The 21222-nt window shown below is 30.5% G+C and overlaps 1 protein-coding gene across 1 annotated transcript; it reads right to left on the reverse strand.

Moving 5' to 3' along the window:
* Window positions 1-12316: 12316 nt before the first annotated feature.
* LOC105249191 (lipase 1) lies at window positions 12317-19563 on the reverse strand. The gene is given in 9 exon segments (XM_025409480.1): window positions 12317-12400; window positions 13657-13769; window positions 13968-14175; window positions 14177-14193; window positions 14307-14465; window positions 15250-15484; window positions 16727-16841; window positions 17293-17473; window positions 18967-19563. Coding segments are annotated over 9 exon segments (1197 nt in total). The 5' UTR covers window positions 19132-19563; the 3' UTR covers window positions 12317-12396.
* Window positions 19564-21222: the final 1659 nt, after the last annotated feature.

Here is a 21222-nt window from a genome sequence, read left to right on the forward strand (position 1 = left end):
TACAATTCGCGCGAAGAGAAATAGAACTGCTAAGAGAGATGCAACAACTAAGTACAGCAGAACGGGATTAAGGAACAAGACGAGAAAACACTTTGCATGATCTGTCGAAAGCCAGTATAACAGTTATTGTGGATTTACTTGGCTATTTTGAAGGCAGTACCGGAGATTATGAAATCTGGGAGAAGCAGTTTAAATTGTTAAAGGCAACGTATCATCTATCCGACGAGTATGTCAGAATCCTGATTGGCATGCGATTGAAAGGGAAAGCTTCAAGTTGGATGCACTCTAAACCGCAGCACATTGAACCGGTAGACGTTTTATTAAGCGAAATGCGAGAAATGTATGACCATCGTCCCAGCAGGATGCTATTAAGAAAACAGTTTGAAGAGCGTATATGGAAAAAAAAGAAATTTCCATCAATACGTTCACGAAAAAATAATCCTTGCTAATCATATACCAATTAGCGAAGACGAGATCATCGATTATATCATCGAGGAAATATCAGTGGTGAGCTTGAGAGACCAAGCACACATTGATAAATTTACAACGAAAGCATCGTTACTACAAGCATTCGAGAAAGTGACACTCAAAGACAAGATCCTGACGAACGGCGCAAAGAAGGAGGAACAACACCCTGTATATATATATATATATATATATATATATATATATATATAAAACAGAAACAAAGCAACGGAGCTCAGCGACATCGTGGAAGCGAAAAAACCGAGAAGAAAAATACAACGAAGATTGAGACCGAGAAACGTTGTTTTAATTGCGGACTGCGTAATCACGTGAGCGTGGACTGTCCAACAAAAACAGAAGGACCAAAATGCTTTCAATGCGGCGAGCGAGGTCATATCGCAGCAAAGTGTACAAAAAACAAAAATACGTAGGAAGTATCAATACCGATATACGTACTGTTTGTAAAAAATATAGTAAGAAAATAGAAATTAACGATCATAAAGTGCTAGCTCTTATTGACACCGGAAGTGACATATGTTTATTGCGTTCCGATAAGTACATTAAATTGGGTTCTCCTCAATTAAATCTAAAACAAATCCGATTTCGCGGTGTAGGCTCGAGCGATAATTCAACCTTGGGTGAATTTAACGCAAATTTGACAATAGATGGAAATAAATATCCTATTCTAATATACGTTGTGTCAGATGCACTTTTAAATTTCGAACTAATCGTAGGTACAGATTTTCTCAATAAAATCGAAATGACAATAACAGCGGGTAAAATCTTAATTAATCCGTTATCAGAACCTTCATGCGTAAACGAGAATACGCCTGTAATCTATCAAATCGATTTAAATTTTGAAGAGAATGACGAAATAGACTTATCGCATATAACAGATTTCGAATATAAAAATCAAATTAAAGATCTAGTTGCTACCTATAATCCTAATAAATCGCGAGAAATAGATCTTAAAATGACGATAGTACTTAAAGACGACCTTAAACCTGTCTACCAATGAGCTAGACGATTAGCATCAGAAAGAGAGCAAATAAATACACAAATAAACGAGTGATTATGCAACGGCATAATACTATACAACCATCGTTATCGGAATATGCGAGTCCGGTGGTACTAGCAAAGAAAAAAGATAATTCGGTTAGACTGTGCGTCGATTATCGATTGCTAAACAAGAAAATAGTTAAAGATCGATATCCATTACCAATTATCGAGGATCAATTAGATTTATTGCAAAACGCTAATTTTTTCAGCACATTAGATCTAAAAAATGGTTTTTTTCATGTTTTGATAGAAGAGCAAAGCCGAAAATATACAGCTTTTATAACCCCAGATGGTCACTACGAATTTTTACATGTTCCATTCGGCCTATGTAATTCCCTGGTCGTGTTTCAAAGATTCATAAATATTGTGTTCAGAGATCTTATTCGAGCTAAAATAGTATTAATATATATGGACGACTTGATAATTCCATCCTCGGATTGTAAAAATGGAATAGCGAATCTTAAAACAGTGTTAAAAACTGCGAGCGAAGCCGGATTAGTAATAAATTGGCGAAAGTGTAATTTTTTACAATCTCGAGTTGAATTTCTGGGTCATATTATTGAAGGCGGACGTATGTATCCATCTAAACGTAAAATAGAGGTGGTGCAGAAATTTCCTGAACCTTCTAAAGCGAAGCAAATGCAAAGTTTTTTAGGATTAAGCGGATATTTCCGAAAATTCATACCACAGTATTCTACTATTGCGCGACCATTAAGCGATCTATTAGAGGCAAATGCTAAATATATCTTTGGCGAAAAAGAAAGAGAAGCATTTATTCAATTAAAAGAAATGTTAATTAATAAACCTGTATTAAATTTATATATAATAGGCGCAGAGACTGAACTGCATACGGATGCTTCAATACATGGATACGGCGCGATACTCTTACAAAGAAGCATGAAAGATAATGCGTTTCATCCAGTTTATTATAGTAGTAGCAAAACTACAGCAGTCGAACAAAAATATCCGAGTTATGAATTGGAAGTATTAGCAATAGTCAAAGCACTTAAAAAATTCCGCGTATATTTAATAGGAATTCCATTTACAATTGTAACGAATTGTCGTGCATTCACAGCGACTATGAATAAAAAAGACTCGTGTGTGGGCGTAGCGCGTTGGGCGCTATTGCTTGAAGAATTCAAGTATAAGATCGAGCACCGACCGGGTAAAAATATGAGTCATGTAGACGCGTTAAGTCGTTATCCAATTTTAGAATGTAATGTAATCGATAGACGAAAAGATGGATTAACAATACGATTAAGAAAAGCACAAGAGAACGACAGTGATATTAAAAAAGTTCTCGATCGAGCAAAAACAAAACAAATTGACGATTTTGTAGTCAGGGGCAATTTACTTTTTAAAGAAATTGGCGGCGATTTGCGCGTAGTTGTACCGAAACCAATGCAGTCACAAATAATTCGACAGGCACATGAGAGAGGTCATTTCTCTATAGCGAAAACGGAAGCACTTTTACGCAATGATGGATTCCGAATATTAAAACTAAAATCGAAAAGATTATAAAAAATTGCGTCGCGTGTATCTTAGCTGAAAAGAAGCAGGGTAAGCAAGAAGGATTTCTAAACCTGATAGAAAAAGGGGAAGTTCCCTTAGACACTTATCATATTGATCATGTAGGTCCGTTTCCTTCCACTAAAAAGAATTATAAGTATATATATTTGTTGTAATAGATGCGTTTTCTAAATTTGTATGGTTTTATGCAACAAAAACTACAAATGCAAACGAAATTTTAGATAAACTAACAAAGCAATCAATTATTTTCGGAAATCCGCGTAGAATAATTTCTGATCGTGGAACAGCCTTTACTTCGAATAATTTTGCCGAATATTGCATAAAAGAAAACATTGAGCATGTATTGACTACTACCGGAATACCTAGAGCTAATGGACAAGTCGAGCGTGTTAATCGAATTCTTATACCGTTATTAACAAAACTTACGAATCCAAAACGCGAAGAATGGCATAAATATCTAGATTTTGCCCAACAATGTATAAATACAACAATAAACAAGAACATAGGCTTGAGTCCATTCCATTTATTATTCGGTGTGCATGCGCGGTTAAGAGATAACTTTGAAATCCGAGAATTATTAGAACAAGAGCATATTGAAACATATCAAAGCGAGCGTGATAAATTAAGAGAAAAAGCGAAAGAAAATATCGCCAAAATCCAAAGCGAAAATAAACACGGATTTAATAAAAAAAAAGTCGCCGCTACAATATACCGAGAAGGCGATTTAGTAGCGATCAAACGCAGCAAGGCCCTGGTTTGAAAATCGCAAATAAATACTTCGGGCCTTACCAAGTAATTCAAGTTCTACGAAATAATCAAATATGTTGTGCAGCGCGAAGGTGAACATGAGGGATCATATAAAACCTCAGCAGATTACATGAAACCTTGGATAAGTAACGAATCAGATATTGAAGATAAAAGTGACGACGAAAATTGATATCCGGGACGTATATCAACAGCAGGACGGCCAAGTGTAGGATTAATTATATGTACGTATGTTATATGTAGTGTGTGCGTGCATGTATATGTTAGTATGTGTGTGAAATATATGTCGGCAAAAAATACAAAAGACGCGATCGAAATGATCAATTGTCAAACGAGAGCCGTGAGGCTCATTACGGAGATAAGTCTTCCTTTAAGAAACCGCGAGACTAGTTCGGAGGCGACTAGCGAAACGATATCAATTATCAAACGAGAGCCGCGAGGCTCATTTCGGAAATAAGCTTTCTTTTTGGAAAGCCGCACAAAGGATGCGGCATAAAAATATAAATTCGAGTCCTGAGAAAGCAGGAGTTCAGTTCGATTCGCGCAGTCAAGCGAGCAACGTTAGCAAGTGCGGAGAGATACCTCCGATTAGACACAGTACAATTGGACACAACTGGCTTTGATTGGCTAATCGTGCTCGATCGTGCTGGTTACCCTAGACATCGGTCGATATGATTGGCTGTGTCTAATCGTACTGTGTGTAATTGGGCAATCCCCAGTGCGGAAGGTATTCTTTAAATAAAGTTATTATACCTTATTGTGTGTGTTAATTGAGGACTATCCCACAATTATAGAGTCAATTATATTTCACGTAATTAAAGTGTTTATCACATTTTTTTGGAAATAAAGTAATTGATTTATAGCGGGAGAAAGATGGAATTTGATTGGATGCACTAATGCACACTGGTGCATAATAAAGTCTGTCGTATATAAAATTACAATAGTAGAATTAAAATAATAAGTAATTACTATTAAAAAATTTTTTATTATATTATATATATTATTATATTATATATTATTATATATATATTATTATATTATATATATTAAGTATATTATATTAAGTTAAGTTAATATTAACTAAAGTTATATTATATAAGATATATATATATATATATATATATATATATATTATATATTTTTGAATGATGAGTAAATTAGAAATAGATGATGCTGAGTAAAATAAAAATTTATGATGATGATGAGTAAAATAAAAATCGATGATGATGAGTAAAATAAAAGCAAGTTGTAATGAATATATAAATAAAAATCCATCAAGAAAAGAATGAGTAAAATAACAATCGAGGAGAAAGAGGAGGAGGAGGAGGAAGAGGAGCAAAATAAAAATGCAGGAGGAGGGGGAGCAAATAAAAATGGAGGAGGAGGAGGAATTTAATTTTTTTATTAAATAGATTGATTATAATATTATATATATATATGTATGGCTTATAAATTAAAAAGTTTCATATGAAAGATATTAGGGAAACAAACACTTTTACATATTTATGAATATTAAATATTATTTATATATTGTTTTTATAATGAACATATAATGGTTCAAGTAAACTATATAAATTTGAAGTAAAATGATGGATGTAAATCATTATAGTTTGAATTATAAGTTCTAATAAGGATTACTCCCAATAATTATATAATATTATAATTAATTGGAAGAGGAGGAGGAGGAGCAAAATAAAAATCGAGGAGGAAGAGGAGGAGGAGGAGGAGGAGGAGGAGGAAAGATCGCAACGATCGAAGTGATGATTTAATATTTTAGATCATCATTTATTCGATTCTCGATTAAATTGTATATTGTTTAATTAACAAGGATTGAGAAAATTTAAAACTTAAATTGGTCGAAATATATTTAATTCTAATATTGTTAAAAAAATATTATAATAATTATTAATTAATCGAAAGTTCGTAACATAATTAATTTTGCTTATGGCCTTTTGTATCTCCTGTTCCAATTTTTAATCGCGGTAATAAATATTTGCGAATCAATAAAGTTTTATCGTTGCATACAGTTTCATGTCGTTAATTAATTTTCAATTAATTAATTTTTTATTAATATTTAAAGTAAATTATGTTTCGATACTAATTGTAATCGTGTTTAGTAAAATAATTAGCATATACGAAGCGTTTCTCACCACTACTTTATAAAGAGGTATACATATTAAAGAGTTATCATTGTTTCTTCGTTAAATAAACGTTAATGAAAGTTGCGTGACTCGTACCCCGAGAGTCGAAACGATTTTCATGGAGAATTATTTCTCACTGCTTTTTATGAGATCCATTCGCGACGTCCAGCTCTGTTAAAAAATTGGGAATTCTTATTGTAAGATTGGAATTATTCCAGGTTTTTTCTGAAAATTTCCGAAAGCAATGATTTCGGTAGTAATTCAACGACGATACGTGTGTTTAACGTCGAATTAATTTAAATAATATATATTTAGATGGGAGAAAATGTGTCCCTTTTTTTCTTCATTAAAAATGTTCTATCATTATTAGTGTTACGTCCGGTGGACTTCACGATTCTGTTCTTTCATCGAAACGTTTCTTAGAAGTAATCAACGATTGGATTGAATTTAAAATAAAGAAAACCCAACTCGGACAAACAAACAGAGTGGCCAGTCGAGATAGCGCTAAGAAAATTTAAATAAAAATTTTTTAATTTACGAGCCTAGGAAATATAAGAAATTCAATCCATGCATATCAATGGATCGTCTCAGGGACTTTGAAATAAGAGCCTTGATGATCGAGAAATTGACCAAAAGATAAATACGAGCAGAGCCATAAAATTAATATCGCACGTGCGCTGGATCAATAGGCCATTCTCAATCAAATCGTAGGAGATAAGGAAATCAGGTTGCTCCCACTCTCTACTGGATGGTGAAGCCAAACCTTAAGAAAAAGGGCTTAACCAATTAGAGGTCTAAGACATCCTCTCTTCCTAAAAATCTAACTCCTTGATCCCTAAGAAGGGAATAGTAAAAATTTTTTGATTGATTAAAAGAAATTCCCACTATCCAGAAGGGAGGAGGAGCAAAGACTTTAAAATTCAAGAGCCGAGAGCGCGGAAATGCAGTTAATCTAAAGAAATTTTTCGGCTTGCTCTTCTCCGCATCAGTGCGCTATATATATTTATATATATCAAAAAATCCAAGTAACAAAAATCGAAGTGAGTGTGATCCCTGAGGTCCTCTGGACACTCCTGCTAATTCAAACAACCAATTCTGGGGTCCAGCCTCACAGTCCGGCCTAAGTCAAAATTTTATCAACGCACTCACAATTAGTAAGTTTAACTATTTCGATTAAATCTCCACCCCTTCTTTTTTTTTCTCCTTCAATTGACGACTTGAAACGATCTTTAAGTATTTGAAAAGGACCGAATGACACTATTTTAGTTCCTTTAGAATTTTGCAAGAATTTACTAGCGATAACCAATTTCCAACTATTCGACTCTCTTCTCCGTAACCCTTAATTTATTCGCTCCGGATTTCAGCATTGGAATTCGCGAATAAAACTCCCAAGATCTTTATCCGCTCGTTCGGGATTTCAGTATTGGAATTCACGAGTATTTCCTTAATTTATTCGCTCCGGATTTCAGCATTGGAATTCGCGAATAAAACTCCCAAGATCTTATTCGCTCGTTCGGGATTTCAGTCTTGGAATTCACGAGTATTCCCTTCATTATTCGCTCCAGATTTCAGCATTGGAATTCGCGATAATTAGGGACTCGTCTTCATTTCACGCACTCAACAATTATAAGTTTTACTATTCGATTAAATTCACCCCCTTCTTTTTTTTTTCTCCTTCAATTGACGACTTTGAAACGATTTTAAGTATTGAAAAGGACGAATGACACTTTTTAGTTCCTTTAGAATTGCAAGAATTTACTAGCGATAACCAATTTCAACTATTCGACTCTCTTCTCGTACTTATTTTTCGCTCCGGATTTCAGCATTAATTCCGAATAAAACTCCCAAGATCTTTATCCGCTCGTTCGGATTTCAGTATTGAATTCACGAGTATTTCCTTAATTTATTCGCTCCGGATTTCAGCATTGGAATTCGCGAATAAAACTCCCAAGATCTTTATTCGCTCGTTCGGGATTCAGTCTTGGAATTCACGAGTATTCCCTTCATTTATTCGCTCCAGATTTCAGCATTGGAATTCGCGATAAATCTCCTAGATCATTCACGTATATTCTCCCATTCTCACTTGATTGCTACCACAACCTACTCTCTCTCTCTCTCTCTCTCTCTCTCCTCTCTCTCTCTATATATATATATATATATATATATATATATATATTTTCCTTTAGAAAAATCATATCAGGATATTTCACAAAATATAAGGAATAATCCAGTAGTAAACCATAAAAGATCGTTTCTCAATAAAGATCGTTTTTAAAGTCTCTGAGCAATCATCCGCTTCCTATCGTAACTAAACAGCCTACTTGTAATTTATTAGTGTCGACTCCCAAATCCCGCTCTAATATTAAGCGTTGCCGGAATCGGCGGAACCGGTGGTTAAAGAAAGGGCTGGCTGAGTCGATAACCGAATCAATTTCTGGGAGTTCACGCAATAATTCGTCTAGTTTAAGTATAAACACGCCAAAAGACAACAGTACCCATTCACTTAACAAATCCCCCTCGATCCCTCCACCTAGTTACTCCCCTATTTCCTCCCCCAGTACACCTGTTCCCCTTTTTGCATCACCTCCCAGATCTTCCACCCCGATCTCTCCCGAGCCGTCCCCTCCCTCTTCTCCTCAACCTTTATTAGCACCCCGATCCCCGTCTCCCATACCTATAATTACTCTTGATTCCGATTCTTCGTCGGAGGCCTCAGAGTTCCTTGAGGATCCGGAGGATTTCGCAGGATATCCTCCTGACTTTGACGAGAGCTCCCATTCCCCCGACTTCCCCCCTGAGTTCCTGTCAGAATCTCCTCTCCCGAATCCTACCCCTGAACCTTCCTATCCCGATCAATTAGACTATTCTATAACCCAGTTCCCCCTCCTCGATATCCCTATCCCTGAAGGATCTTATTGCGTGGGTTCAGGTGACGTGGATCACGAAGAGTTCCTACATTACCTAACTACTGCCCCTCCCGACTCAATAATACCCTGGTACCTCCCCGGTTCACCTTTACCACTAGCCGTCCCCATCCAAGCTCTATTAAGAAAATTTCCACCATCCACTATCCAGTTCGATGACCTTTAACCTCTGTCCCTTCCCTGAAATACTCCTTTAGATTTGTTTAAATAGGAATTGTAAAATCCAGCCAGGATATAGCCTCCTCAACTCCTTTTATTTATTCCTGGCTGATGTCCTCCGTATCAATGTAACACCCGCGAATTTACTTAGTAACACATACACACACACACACACACACACACACACACACACACACACACACACACACTACTCGCGCATTAAAAATGTTCTTGTAAACCCGTTAATGATAATCTTGAATAAATTTAATTTATAATAAAGGGATAAATTTATTTCTATCTTCCCACACTCATCCCCTTTATTTCCAATATCGCACAAGGTCCCGTCCCGTGTAAAAGAGATTAGATTCTCTTACCGAAAAGGGACTAACGAGCGCATCGGCCTAAGACACTCACAGTGTTAAAGGGACCATTCTGGTCACTGACCTGTGTTAGGCCCCAGCACAGTTCGCTCGACCCGATCCATACACACGCCCGAAAGTGTGTCACCGGGTAAGTAGGTTACGTTCTTCCAGATGGCCCGACCTTTCAAGGGTCTGGACGTAACATTAGAATCGGTATTATTATTGTTTATATATATAATGTCAGAAAAATTTAATACAATAGTAGCTTAATACATGCACAAATTAATGTATCCAAAATATTTTTATAATTGTTGTTAATATGATATATTATACATACGCGAAATTATACATGAATGTTACATAAAATGTGCGAATACTTAAAAATTTTAGAGACGAATCGAATGGATACCCCTATATCAATAAGATTATTGATTAACAGAAAAAAAAATTATTAATTTAAACGTTAGGAAGAATAAGAATCTAGATAATTAATCTAGAATTATTTATATATTTAAAATTATTTCATTTTTTTAATTTTGAACACTATTCGAATTGAAACTCTTTAAATCTTGCTGTTATTGAGTTCGATTCGTCTCGCGCGCGCAGACGGTACCCCTGTTTAAATTATGTGTTCGCACATTTAACACAAACTCCAATAATGTGCATGTATTTTATTATTTAAAAATATAATCGTTCGTAATCACATTTTAATAATAAAGGTTATATCCATTTAATTTTCAATAAAGAAATATATTTTTTAGTAATGGAAGAACATGTTTCCTGACGTGAATATCAATTTTGTGAATCGAAGATAATGACGAGGGATAATTGTCGTTGATTTATTACTGAAATCATTACTATTGGGAATAATCCGGAAGATCCAAGATTCGTTCCCTTCTACGGTGAAATTCCCAACATTCAATGGATCACTTAACTTTTCTTCGCAGATTGATTTTGCGAAATTTGATGTAGAAACAAGATGTTATTCGTTCTGCATTTTTTAAGATCGCTTCTCTTTTCGGATATTACCGGTATGTCATTCGCGTATTTGCATTTGAATATTTTGAATATTATCGATTTATTTATTCGTCGTGTTTTATCGCGAATTTTAAATCGCAATTTATCTTATAAAAATTCGCAAACATTACAGACCTCAAATATTTGTGGAAACATATGCGATTTTCTATATTTACGTGACAATTATTGTATCGCGCTCGTGTCTGTTGAGCTTTGATTATTATATTATGAAAATTATAATATAAGCTTATTTATTTAAATTATTATATTTTTGCTTTGTCTTTCTTTGTCTCCATGTCTTTGAATATTGTCTTTATAATAAGTCCGTGCAAAATGCACCAGTAATGCAAATACTTTTTTCTACAATCGTATAAATGATCAATAATTTTATTAATGACTCTTTCAATCATGATTATTTATGTTACATATAATTACGTTACATTAAATTCTATTATTGCATATCTATTATTAATAATAATAATATCGTCGCGTAATTAATCATCGCTAATCATTCTGGTTTGGACTATAAAAATTTTTAGTAAATTTTATATTTATACGTATATTTTCGTGTAATAAATTATTCCATGTAATAAATAAAAATTATTTTGTATTAAGTTTCAAATTATATTTTACATTCATTTTTGTATTAAATCTTGTATTGAAAGAGAAAAAATAAAAATAAAATTAAAAAAAAAATTTTTCCTCCTCATATCTCCACCTTAACGGAGGCATTTTGCCGGGTGAGGAGGTTTGAGTACTCTAATGAACCTAAGAGCTATGCCGGCGGTAACGTACGCCGATATTCATGTAGAATACGCTCCTAAAGTTTAGTGCATTATTTCAGATACACCCTGTATATGTTATATTAATTATATTAATATTTTTGAATAAAATAAAAAAAAAGAGACAGTAATTGAGAAAATAGAAAAAAGGCAATTACAGCGATTTGAATTTCTCAAATCTTCTTTCCTCCTCCCCCCCCCCCTCTCTCTCTCCGAGTGATTTGAATATCTATACCCGAGAGAACAAATGTCCATAGAAAATATTTCGATAAACTTCATAGGAAGGAATAAGCATGACAAATGATGGTAATCCTTATGATTTTAACACAAAGGAATACAATAAACTATAATAATCCAAGAACTCGAAGGAAAGAATATATTGAATAGAAATGCATAGTGATTGGAAATGATTAGAAACTAAAAGAAAGTATACATACAACCTATTTATTAATAGTAATACTATTTTATAATTATATTAAATTTTATAATTTAGTACATTGTATTATATAAAGTATTAAGCATAAAAATATTATGCTGGTATAAAAATTATAATAAAAATATATAAATAATGTTGATTATATTAAAATGGAACATATGAATTCTTTATATTTTATAAAAAGGAAGAGACATTTGAAATATTTTACAACATCTATATTTTTCAAATCTTAATTATAAAAACTTTAGAAGAATCATTGATTAATTTGACAAATACTATACATGTATTAATAATTAAATTTTTAAATAATTAAAAAAATAATTAAAATAATTAAAATAATTAAAATAATAAATAATTAAAATAATTAAAAAAATGATTAATAAATATCAAAAATCAGTTTAAACCAATTAAGATTTATAGAAATACGGTTAAAAATGTATTTATTCCACAGGCATTTTGTGTTTTGTAAATAAAAATATATAAATATGGTAATAAATATAGAAAAATATTTATTTCATCTTTGAACATTACATTGGAAGATTACATTATCTTTTGCGATTGAATAATTTATTTACTATCAATTTATATATATAAGTGTCTTGTTATACGCTGGTGCTACCGGCATTTCGTGCACATAGTACGGAACGAAACTGTGCATATTATATATTACCCTCTGAGAACATTCATGGACATTGGCTTTGTAGTTCTTGATGTCCATGTTTTCATTGTCCATAGAGGAAGTATCGCTTTCAGGGATCACCTAAAAGCAGGCCATGACATCTCTCAGTCTTCTCTTTGATCATAATGCATACATACTTGTATTATTTTGACATGTGAGATTAGACCGAGAGGCATTTTTCTTAACCTAACCTTAACCCAGGCAGGCCACGTGGTCCACTTGACGTAACGTGACGTCACTTTCTCATGACAGTCGATTAATCAAATCGCTAAACGATTCTGTGCACGTTCAAGCGATTTGAAATATTTAAACTGGTGAGAATCAATCGATATATCTCTCGGAATATATTTAATATTAAAATTTGAATGTTCCCGAGCAAATTTTTATCCTTTGAAAAAATAGATATTTTTATTTTTCTCTTACTATTAATATTTAAAATATCTGGAATCCACTCTCTCCTTCTATCTTTTTCTTTCTCTTTATTTTTCCTTATCATCAGTTGCAAAAATATTAAAAATTATAAAAATATTAAAAATATTAAACATATTAAACATTCTTGTGAAGGATACAGATACTTGGTAAAGATGTAGGAAAATAATAGTTTGATATATATAATTGTATGAATATTTTTTTACGAGCATATATTTGTGATGGATATACTTTCTGAAATAATTCTTTGCCTCCTTACCACCAGCTGCGAAAATCAAACTATCAGTTTCCTTCATCTTTATCAAGTATCTGCCTCCCTCACAAAAATGTTTTATATTTTTATGCAACTGATGATAAAAGATGAAGAAAAAGAAAGAGAAAGAAAGGAAATTGAATTCCAGATATTTTAAATATTAATTAATATAATTTAAATAATATTTTATTTTGTGTAATTAAAATCAAGAAAATGTGTACATAATAAAGAAAATCAAAATATTTAGTTTTTATATACATTTTATATAAAAATTTATTAGAGATGCCATCGTATAATTTAATCGCCGATTTTATTAAAAAAAACAACGCGAGAATTATTCTTCTAATTATTAATTCTTACATAAGCAGACAAAAGACGTATAAAAAAAAGAACGCACACATATTTATATATGATTATACATAAATAAAATCTTATGCATCTGATTTGGATCGATATTATAATTTTAGATAATAATAAAATATTACAAATTTATTTTTTTATTGAATATAACGATTTCAGCTGTCATTAATCATATCCATTACTAAAGATTTAATATATAACATTTATCATCAATTTTGATTGTTGACAATATTATTCCACCGAAGTAACATTATTTCGATTTTCTCTATTCATGATCTTGAAAATTCTCTCGTACACAAGTTTTGGGGCATCCTTGGCCCATAGAAAATCTGTGTGACTGAATGTGGGCCACGGCACTTCATACATATCCACTACATTGGGCAATAAAGGAGCCAACCTCTTCACATCCTTGAGGAAACATTTTTATGAATTATCGTGCGCGATCTCCTTCAAACTATATTTATGATTATACAATTTAACATTTGATCTAAGCCGAGTCACTTTTTATTATATATTTATTATTATATATATTATATTATTATATTAAATTATTATATATTTATTATTTATTTATTATCTGAATATATTAATTTTTTTATTACCTACCTCTATGTCGGCCAGCAAGTCATTTTTGGAATAGAACAACGCGATTGGTACCGTGATACTTGTTAGATTGTAGTCCGGAGGTTCCTCCGAGTTATAGATTATTAAATTTGTTGCGCGATCGTAATCAAATTTGCAAAATTTGCCCGATTGGATTTCCTGAGCATAATGTCTTACCGTTTTAACGGAGGTACCGGCGGGAAAGTGACCCGATAACGGGCAATAAAGTCTAAATAGAACACAAATATACAAAATTTAATCTGAAACGTGATCGTGAAATAATAAAATGTGATAATCGAAAATTCGGTCAGAATCGTATTTCGATCGCGAATCGTTACTCACATAATTAAACTGCTCCTTATCATAACCACTGAACATAAATATGATATCGGCGCAGATTTCCTGTTCGGCAGAATTCTGGTCGCAACCGTATTTCAAAAGAAATTTCATAAAATCGTCGTGTGGCAAAAATTCGTCATGGGAGGAAAATAGCGTTATTATCTGCAATCAAAGATCTTTTATTCTTGATGTATATAATTTACTTGTAATTCTTTTCTGTTTCAAGTTTTAGAAATATTTTTCAAAATAAGAAAACGACATTTTAAGCACTTTTTTAAAAAATTGAGATAATTTATAAAAGCTTTGAGAGAATTGTTTCGATTTTAATATTAACTCCTAGGAAAACATTTCGTTCAAAGTAAAATCGAAAGTTAAATATATATATATATAGAACAAACAGGATGTAACGATTTTGTTGTAACATTAAGACAAATTACAGAAATTATAAAGATTTGTTATTTTTTGAGTAACGAGTTGCTCTTATAAAATAATTTGTCTAATTCTGTGGAGCATGTTGTATTGTTTCTACATTATTTTTTAACAACAATATAATAATATAATATAATATATTTATATACTATTATATTATTTAATAATAATATTATTTATTACAGTTATATTATTTAATAATAATATTATTTATTACAGTTTTGTAATTCTTAGTATCAATATATAACTTTAAAACTAGCTCTTTGAATTTAAATTCAATTAAAATAAGCTTCTGAAATTAATTAAAAACATTAATTTTGTATTATTTGTTTGGCTACCTGTAGTTTTTCAATTGATTGAACTGAAAAATCATTAGGATTTCAACGTTTATATTAAAGAAATATTTTAATATCTATCATCTAAAAATAATATTAAAAAAATAGGACTCTGATGTACGTATATAATTTATATGTGTGTGATTAAAAATGAGATTATTTTTATTTATTTATTATTTTACCTTCCAAGAAAGCGCAAGATTTCGTGCCGGATTTCGCACATGATTTACAAAGGCCACTGGACAGAGACTAATCATCATTTGCACCATTCGAGCGATTTCCGGACGCTCTGATGCCATTATATAAAAAGTAGTTGTGCCCATAGAATGACCGATATACGTATGTAATGGTTGCGAGCTTATATTTGTGATAAATGTAATTATTGCGGGTAAGTCGTAGATGCCCATTTCATTAAAGCTGTGATGGAACATTTGATATGAAGTGTATAAATATACAATAATGTGAGAAAATAAGTATATTTCTATTTTAAAAAGCTTTTAAAATATATTGTAAATTTCGTTCAGCGAAAAAACATAATTTTTTATAAAAAATGCAGTAAGATATCTACTTATGCGGAACACCTTGTATAAAGAATCTTATACAGAGTGTCTCATTTTAATGTTCCACCCCAAATAACTTTCTTATTTTTAATTTTAGAAAAAAATGTTTCAGACAAAAGTTGTATGGTTTTAAGGGGGACATAAGGTGATGCCATTAGTTTGATCTTGAAGAGTCACATGAAGGTTACGTGAAAGTTATTTTGAATTTCTTAAATGGAACATCCTATATATGTTTGCATATTCTTGTAGCTTATCTCGAGTGCTTCCCAAAACACTATAATAAATTATTTTTCCATGAAGTATTTTTCGAGTTATGAGGCTTGAAATCATTTCTTAATTTTACATAAACCATAAAATATCTTGTAAAATATTCATTTTTCGATTATCTTACCTTAATACTTTTATGTACAAAATAATGAGAGGAATCAATTGGTGTAGAGAAAACACATAGTTGTTTCTAAGAAAAAATATGTAATTTGCAATTAACAATTCCATATTTTTTCTTAAAAACAACTGTATGTTTTCTTTACACTAATTGATTCCTCTCATTATTTTGTACATAAAAGTATTAAGGTAAGATAAGTGAAAAATGAATATTTTACAAGATATTTTATGGTTTATGTAAAATTAAGAAATGATTTCAAGCCTCATAACTCTAAAAGTACTTAATGAAAAAATGTTTATTAATAGTGTTTTGGAAAGCTCTCGAGATAAGCTACAAAAATATGTAAAAATATATAGGATATTCCATTTAAGAAATTCAAAATGACCTTTACGTAACCTTTATGTGACTCTTCAAGGTCAAACTAATGACACCACCTTATGTCCCCCTTGAAACCATACAACTTTTGTCTGAAACATCTTTTTCTAAAATTAAAAATAAGAACGTTATTTGGGGTGGGACATTAAAATGGGACACACTGTATAGGAACACTTATATACTTATATAGAGGATATCTCGAGATAAATGATATTTTAAAATGACTGTTGCATATGATTAAATAAGCAGATATATGGATCAAGTCTCTTTCGATATCAAATTAAATCAAATATTGTGACATTGTTATGTCATTTCCCAAGCATCATTTTATCTGAATACCTGAAATCCCAAAATTTTGAGTCTGACGGCGATAGGGAAATATGCGCTCTAGAGTAGGTATTACCACGAAAATTTCCCAACCAAACATCATATCTTCGATCCGCCAATAGGTAAGCTAAAATGTAAAAAAAAAGATTTATTTGCTACATTTATTATATGATTTATTCTATAATCTTCTCATATAATATCCTCGTATATTACCCTTATTTTACAACATCTTTATGTGCTAGTATTTTTAAAAATAAATTAAGATCGCGAATTCATGTATAATTCAATCATTATTATGTAATACGTTAAATAAGCAATTCTAAATATATCACAAATATGTAAATTATAAAATATATGTATATAAGTATACGTGTTATCTGATGAATTTAAAAAATTTTCGAAAAGTAAAATGTGTTGGAAGTTGTATTACAATTAAAAATATATTATAAAATTTTTTTGACATTTCAATTCGAGAGTTTTTTTTAGATATTTTTCCGATAAAGTCATATCAATTCAGATACATATATATCCAGATGCAGCCTCGAAATATTTTTTAAAGATTGATTAAAAGATCGTACGGAGTGCTTTGTCTTTGCCAGAAACAATCCAGTCAGCGGAACTGCTAAAAAGACCGTGCATTATCAGCACAGGTAAAGAATCGTTACCACCTGGAATACGGTGTAATGTCAGTAAATAGCCATCCTCTGTCATTATAACGTGAGTCTCTGCACGATAACCCGCTCTCCTTATTATTTGCGGCTAAAAGAAAACTCAGTAAGATAGAATGTAAATACTTTAAAAACTGATTTAAAATTGATTGAAATACATTTTTACAAAAAGATACATACGCATATTTATTTTCTAAATAATGCGGAATTTTTGTATTAAACTTGAAGTGCCAATATCTATAATTTTATGAAAATAAATTATTTAAAATAATAAATAATTATGAAACAAAATCTAAAACAAAATCGAATAGACATTGATTATCAGAAATTGTAGAACAAATCTTTTTATATTACAAAGTATTAATATCAATTAAAATAATTTTAAAGACAAATTTTTTAGAGAATTATATATTGTTATCTGTTTTTTTCTTCGCAATTGAAATAATTGTAATAATTATTTCACAATTATAATATATGTAATTATGTATTTATTTTTAATTGCTTCAACATTAACGAGTGGCAGAGTAATGATAGTAGGTAATACATACAATATGTTAATATTCATTTCACATATTATTGTATTTTAAAGTAATAAGTGTATAATGGAATAATTAAATGATATTAACTGAATATTAAATTGAATAAAATAGCCTAAGAAATAAAAAAAAACAAGATATAAATATTAGGATCGATTTAGCACATTATTTTAAAAAATTTTTTAAGTATAATCGTAAGTGGTTTGAAAATTTCATGGTCAATGGTTAATAAAATAGTCATATAATATTTTTAGACTGTACTACGATAATTTTAAATATAAGACTATAAATACCGCACAGTAAAAAATTTTGTGTTAAAAAATTTAACATATTTCACATGTCCCAATTTATCCACTCTAATTTTAATGTTAATTTAACAGAAGGCAAGTACGTAAATAAATAACACAAGTAATATGTTTAAAAATTAACACAAAAGTGTAAGACTTAAACTTTATCTGGAAATAAAATTTATGTTAAATTAACATATTTATAATGTTAAATTTAATTAAAAGAAAATGTTGCTTTTACATTTTTTTAATAAATAACAGAAGAGAGATGTCGATTTAACATATAGAAACTGTTATAGAGAGAAAAATAACACATCTTATCTGTTCATTTTAACATATAACATATTTCATCAAAAACATTTGCATTTACATATTAATTGTGTTGTCTTAACTCTTAGAAACGGTGAATATTATCTCAACGCAGAAATGTCAAAATAACGCAATGATAATATGTTACATTAACATAGGAGTATGTTAAAAATTTAACACAAAAGTTTTTACACGAGAAAATTTTAACAGAAATACAAAATGTTTTTTACCGTGCGACTATGGAATTTATGTCTCTTTTTTTGTAGACACAATTAACAATGCTGTATAATTTTGTAAAATATATTGGTTTTGAATAAAAAGCATGAATTATGTACAAGAGTTTTCGAGCAATTTTTGACAACATTGAATAAATTTAGCAAATTGAAATAATGAAAACTTTAAATCTCGCTTTAATCTGAATTCTTTAAAGTGAATCAGAAAGATACACTTACCGTGTTGAGAACAGTATCAGGATTGAATTCGGTGTTATTTAATTGAATCCAGCTAGTTCGCATTATTCTCCTCCTCATCTCGCTTGGCTCGGATGTTACATTTCTTGGGACCGCATTAAGATATGTATAAAATGAGAACAGATACGCGATCGCAATCAATCTCATCACGATGACGAGCAATTCAATAAACAGCGCAAAACTTGGCTAGATCTTCAAAAAATCAAATCTAAAATAAATTTTAAAAAGGAACAAAAAATGCAAAAATGAGATGAATACAATTGTATGCAGTTGCTTTTTATATTGTTGCGCCCGCGGCGAGGACTTCGATTATTATCGAAGTCGCGCACGGAAAGATCGGCCGCTCGCGAGTTGCGCGAAATAAATAAACACTTTTAAAGAACTAAAAGCTTTAATTCCCAACGCAGGGCAACACAAACGTTAACTCAAAACGATTCAACGCACAAATTAGCGGCTCGGTACAAATTCGCGTCCGCGCAGCCAGACAGCTGGAACCGAACTCCGCTGACAGTCGTTGTTTGTAAATAATCTTCTTGCCGACGGGATCCAGACAACGGCAGGGCCGTGACGACTCGGGCGCGCGCGTAACAATATATTATTTAATGTTGCAGTGAATTGTATTTCGATTTTTGCCTTATCATGTGTCATTACGAAAAAAATACATATATATGTATGAGATACATAGATTATTAAAATTAGAATATAAAACAAAGTTGCATGTACAATTAATGCATGCTTCGATAATCTGATAGTAATAGTGATCCATGTTTCTCAATTATTGAATTAAATTCATTTTATTGTCTTTTACAAATTTGCCTCTAGTTTTAATCATTATTTTTTTTAGCATTTCACTTTTTATTTGTACCTTTAATTTGTGTTTATTTCACATTTATGTTACAGTGAATTTAAAAAATTTTTAACTAAACTAAAAACTAAAAGTAAAGAAATATTAATGTCCAATTAGATCTTATGCATATATTTATAATTATTTATTATTTTTTGATTTTCATATCGTTTTAATAAATTTTGTATGCAACTGCAATGCAACTTTAGCATTAATTAATTAAAAGGCCTTGTATGTATATTTATTCTCAAGAACTAAAGATAATTTGAATATGCGACTTTTTATTCATTAATGCCAGCTTTAAATTATTTGCATCTTTGAAGAGAATTTCTAAAAGTTAAAAACCGTATAATCATCTTAGAAAATTATATCAATATTATTTCTTTATCATAGTTTCAATAATGTTAAGAAAAGAACATATTTATACAATAATTTTATTTAGACACATTACAAATTGACAAATCAGATTTATGTTGAAAAGTATGTTATTAAAATATTTAACAATGTTACTGAAATCAAATATGTTTGAATATAATATATTTTTACTCTTTTTGTATCTAATTTCTTTAAAGTTACTTTATATAAACTTATTACTTGTTATACGTTACGTTATTTGTTTCATGAGAATAAGTGAGATTCGATATCTCTTGTTTAAAAAAAAATTATTTCATTTAACGCTTTTTTATTTATGTAAAAATTCGTTCTTTCATAAGTTTATTGAATCGCGATTAGTTTGATCGGTTTAAGATACATTTACGTGTTTATTATTATTTAATATTAAATACATTTTAATATTAAATGCATTAGTCAAAAAAAAATAGGGAACACTTTTTGAACTTTAAAAATTGAGCTATTTTTAAACTGCTGAAAAATTATTATAGATAAAAAGTTAAAAAAGCATTTTGAAGCTTGAGTATTAATTTTAACACGCGGTTGGTGGTATTCAAAAATTTTTTATCTTCCTTATTCTGTGTCTTTAAAAAAGAACACACTGTTTAGTTCCTTAAAATTATGTATTTTTGACAATCGCAGAACGATAAAAAATTTTTCTCTCAAAATTTTTTCATCAAAGCGAAAAAGTACTGGTTTATTTTCAAAATCATATTACTCGGTTAAAAAAAAATCGTAGAAAAATTTAAAAAAAAGCGTTTTATAGGCAAAATGTTGTAGTTTATGGAATTTTAGTTGAAAAGTTATCGAGAAGAATAAATCACAAAAGAAAAGAATATCAATTTTTCTCCAGTATCTTAAAAAATTTTAAAGAATAAATTTTTTTTAAACCTTGTAAAAAGAAATCTTTTTTCTTTACTTTTTTCTTTACTTATATTTTAATCTATTTTACTTTTTTCTTTACTTTTTTCTTTACTTATATTTTAATCTATAGTCTATTTTTA

The sequence above is a fragment of the Camponotus floridanus genome, unplaced genomic scaffold (assembly GCF_003227725.1).
Source record: "Camponotus floridanus strain SB8 unplaced genomic scaffold, Cflo_v7.5 scaffold268, whole genome shotgun sequence".
Classification (NCBI taxonomy): Eukaryota; Metazoa; Arthropoda; class Insecta; order Hymenoptera; family Formicidae; genus Camponotus; species Camponotus floridanus.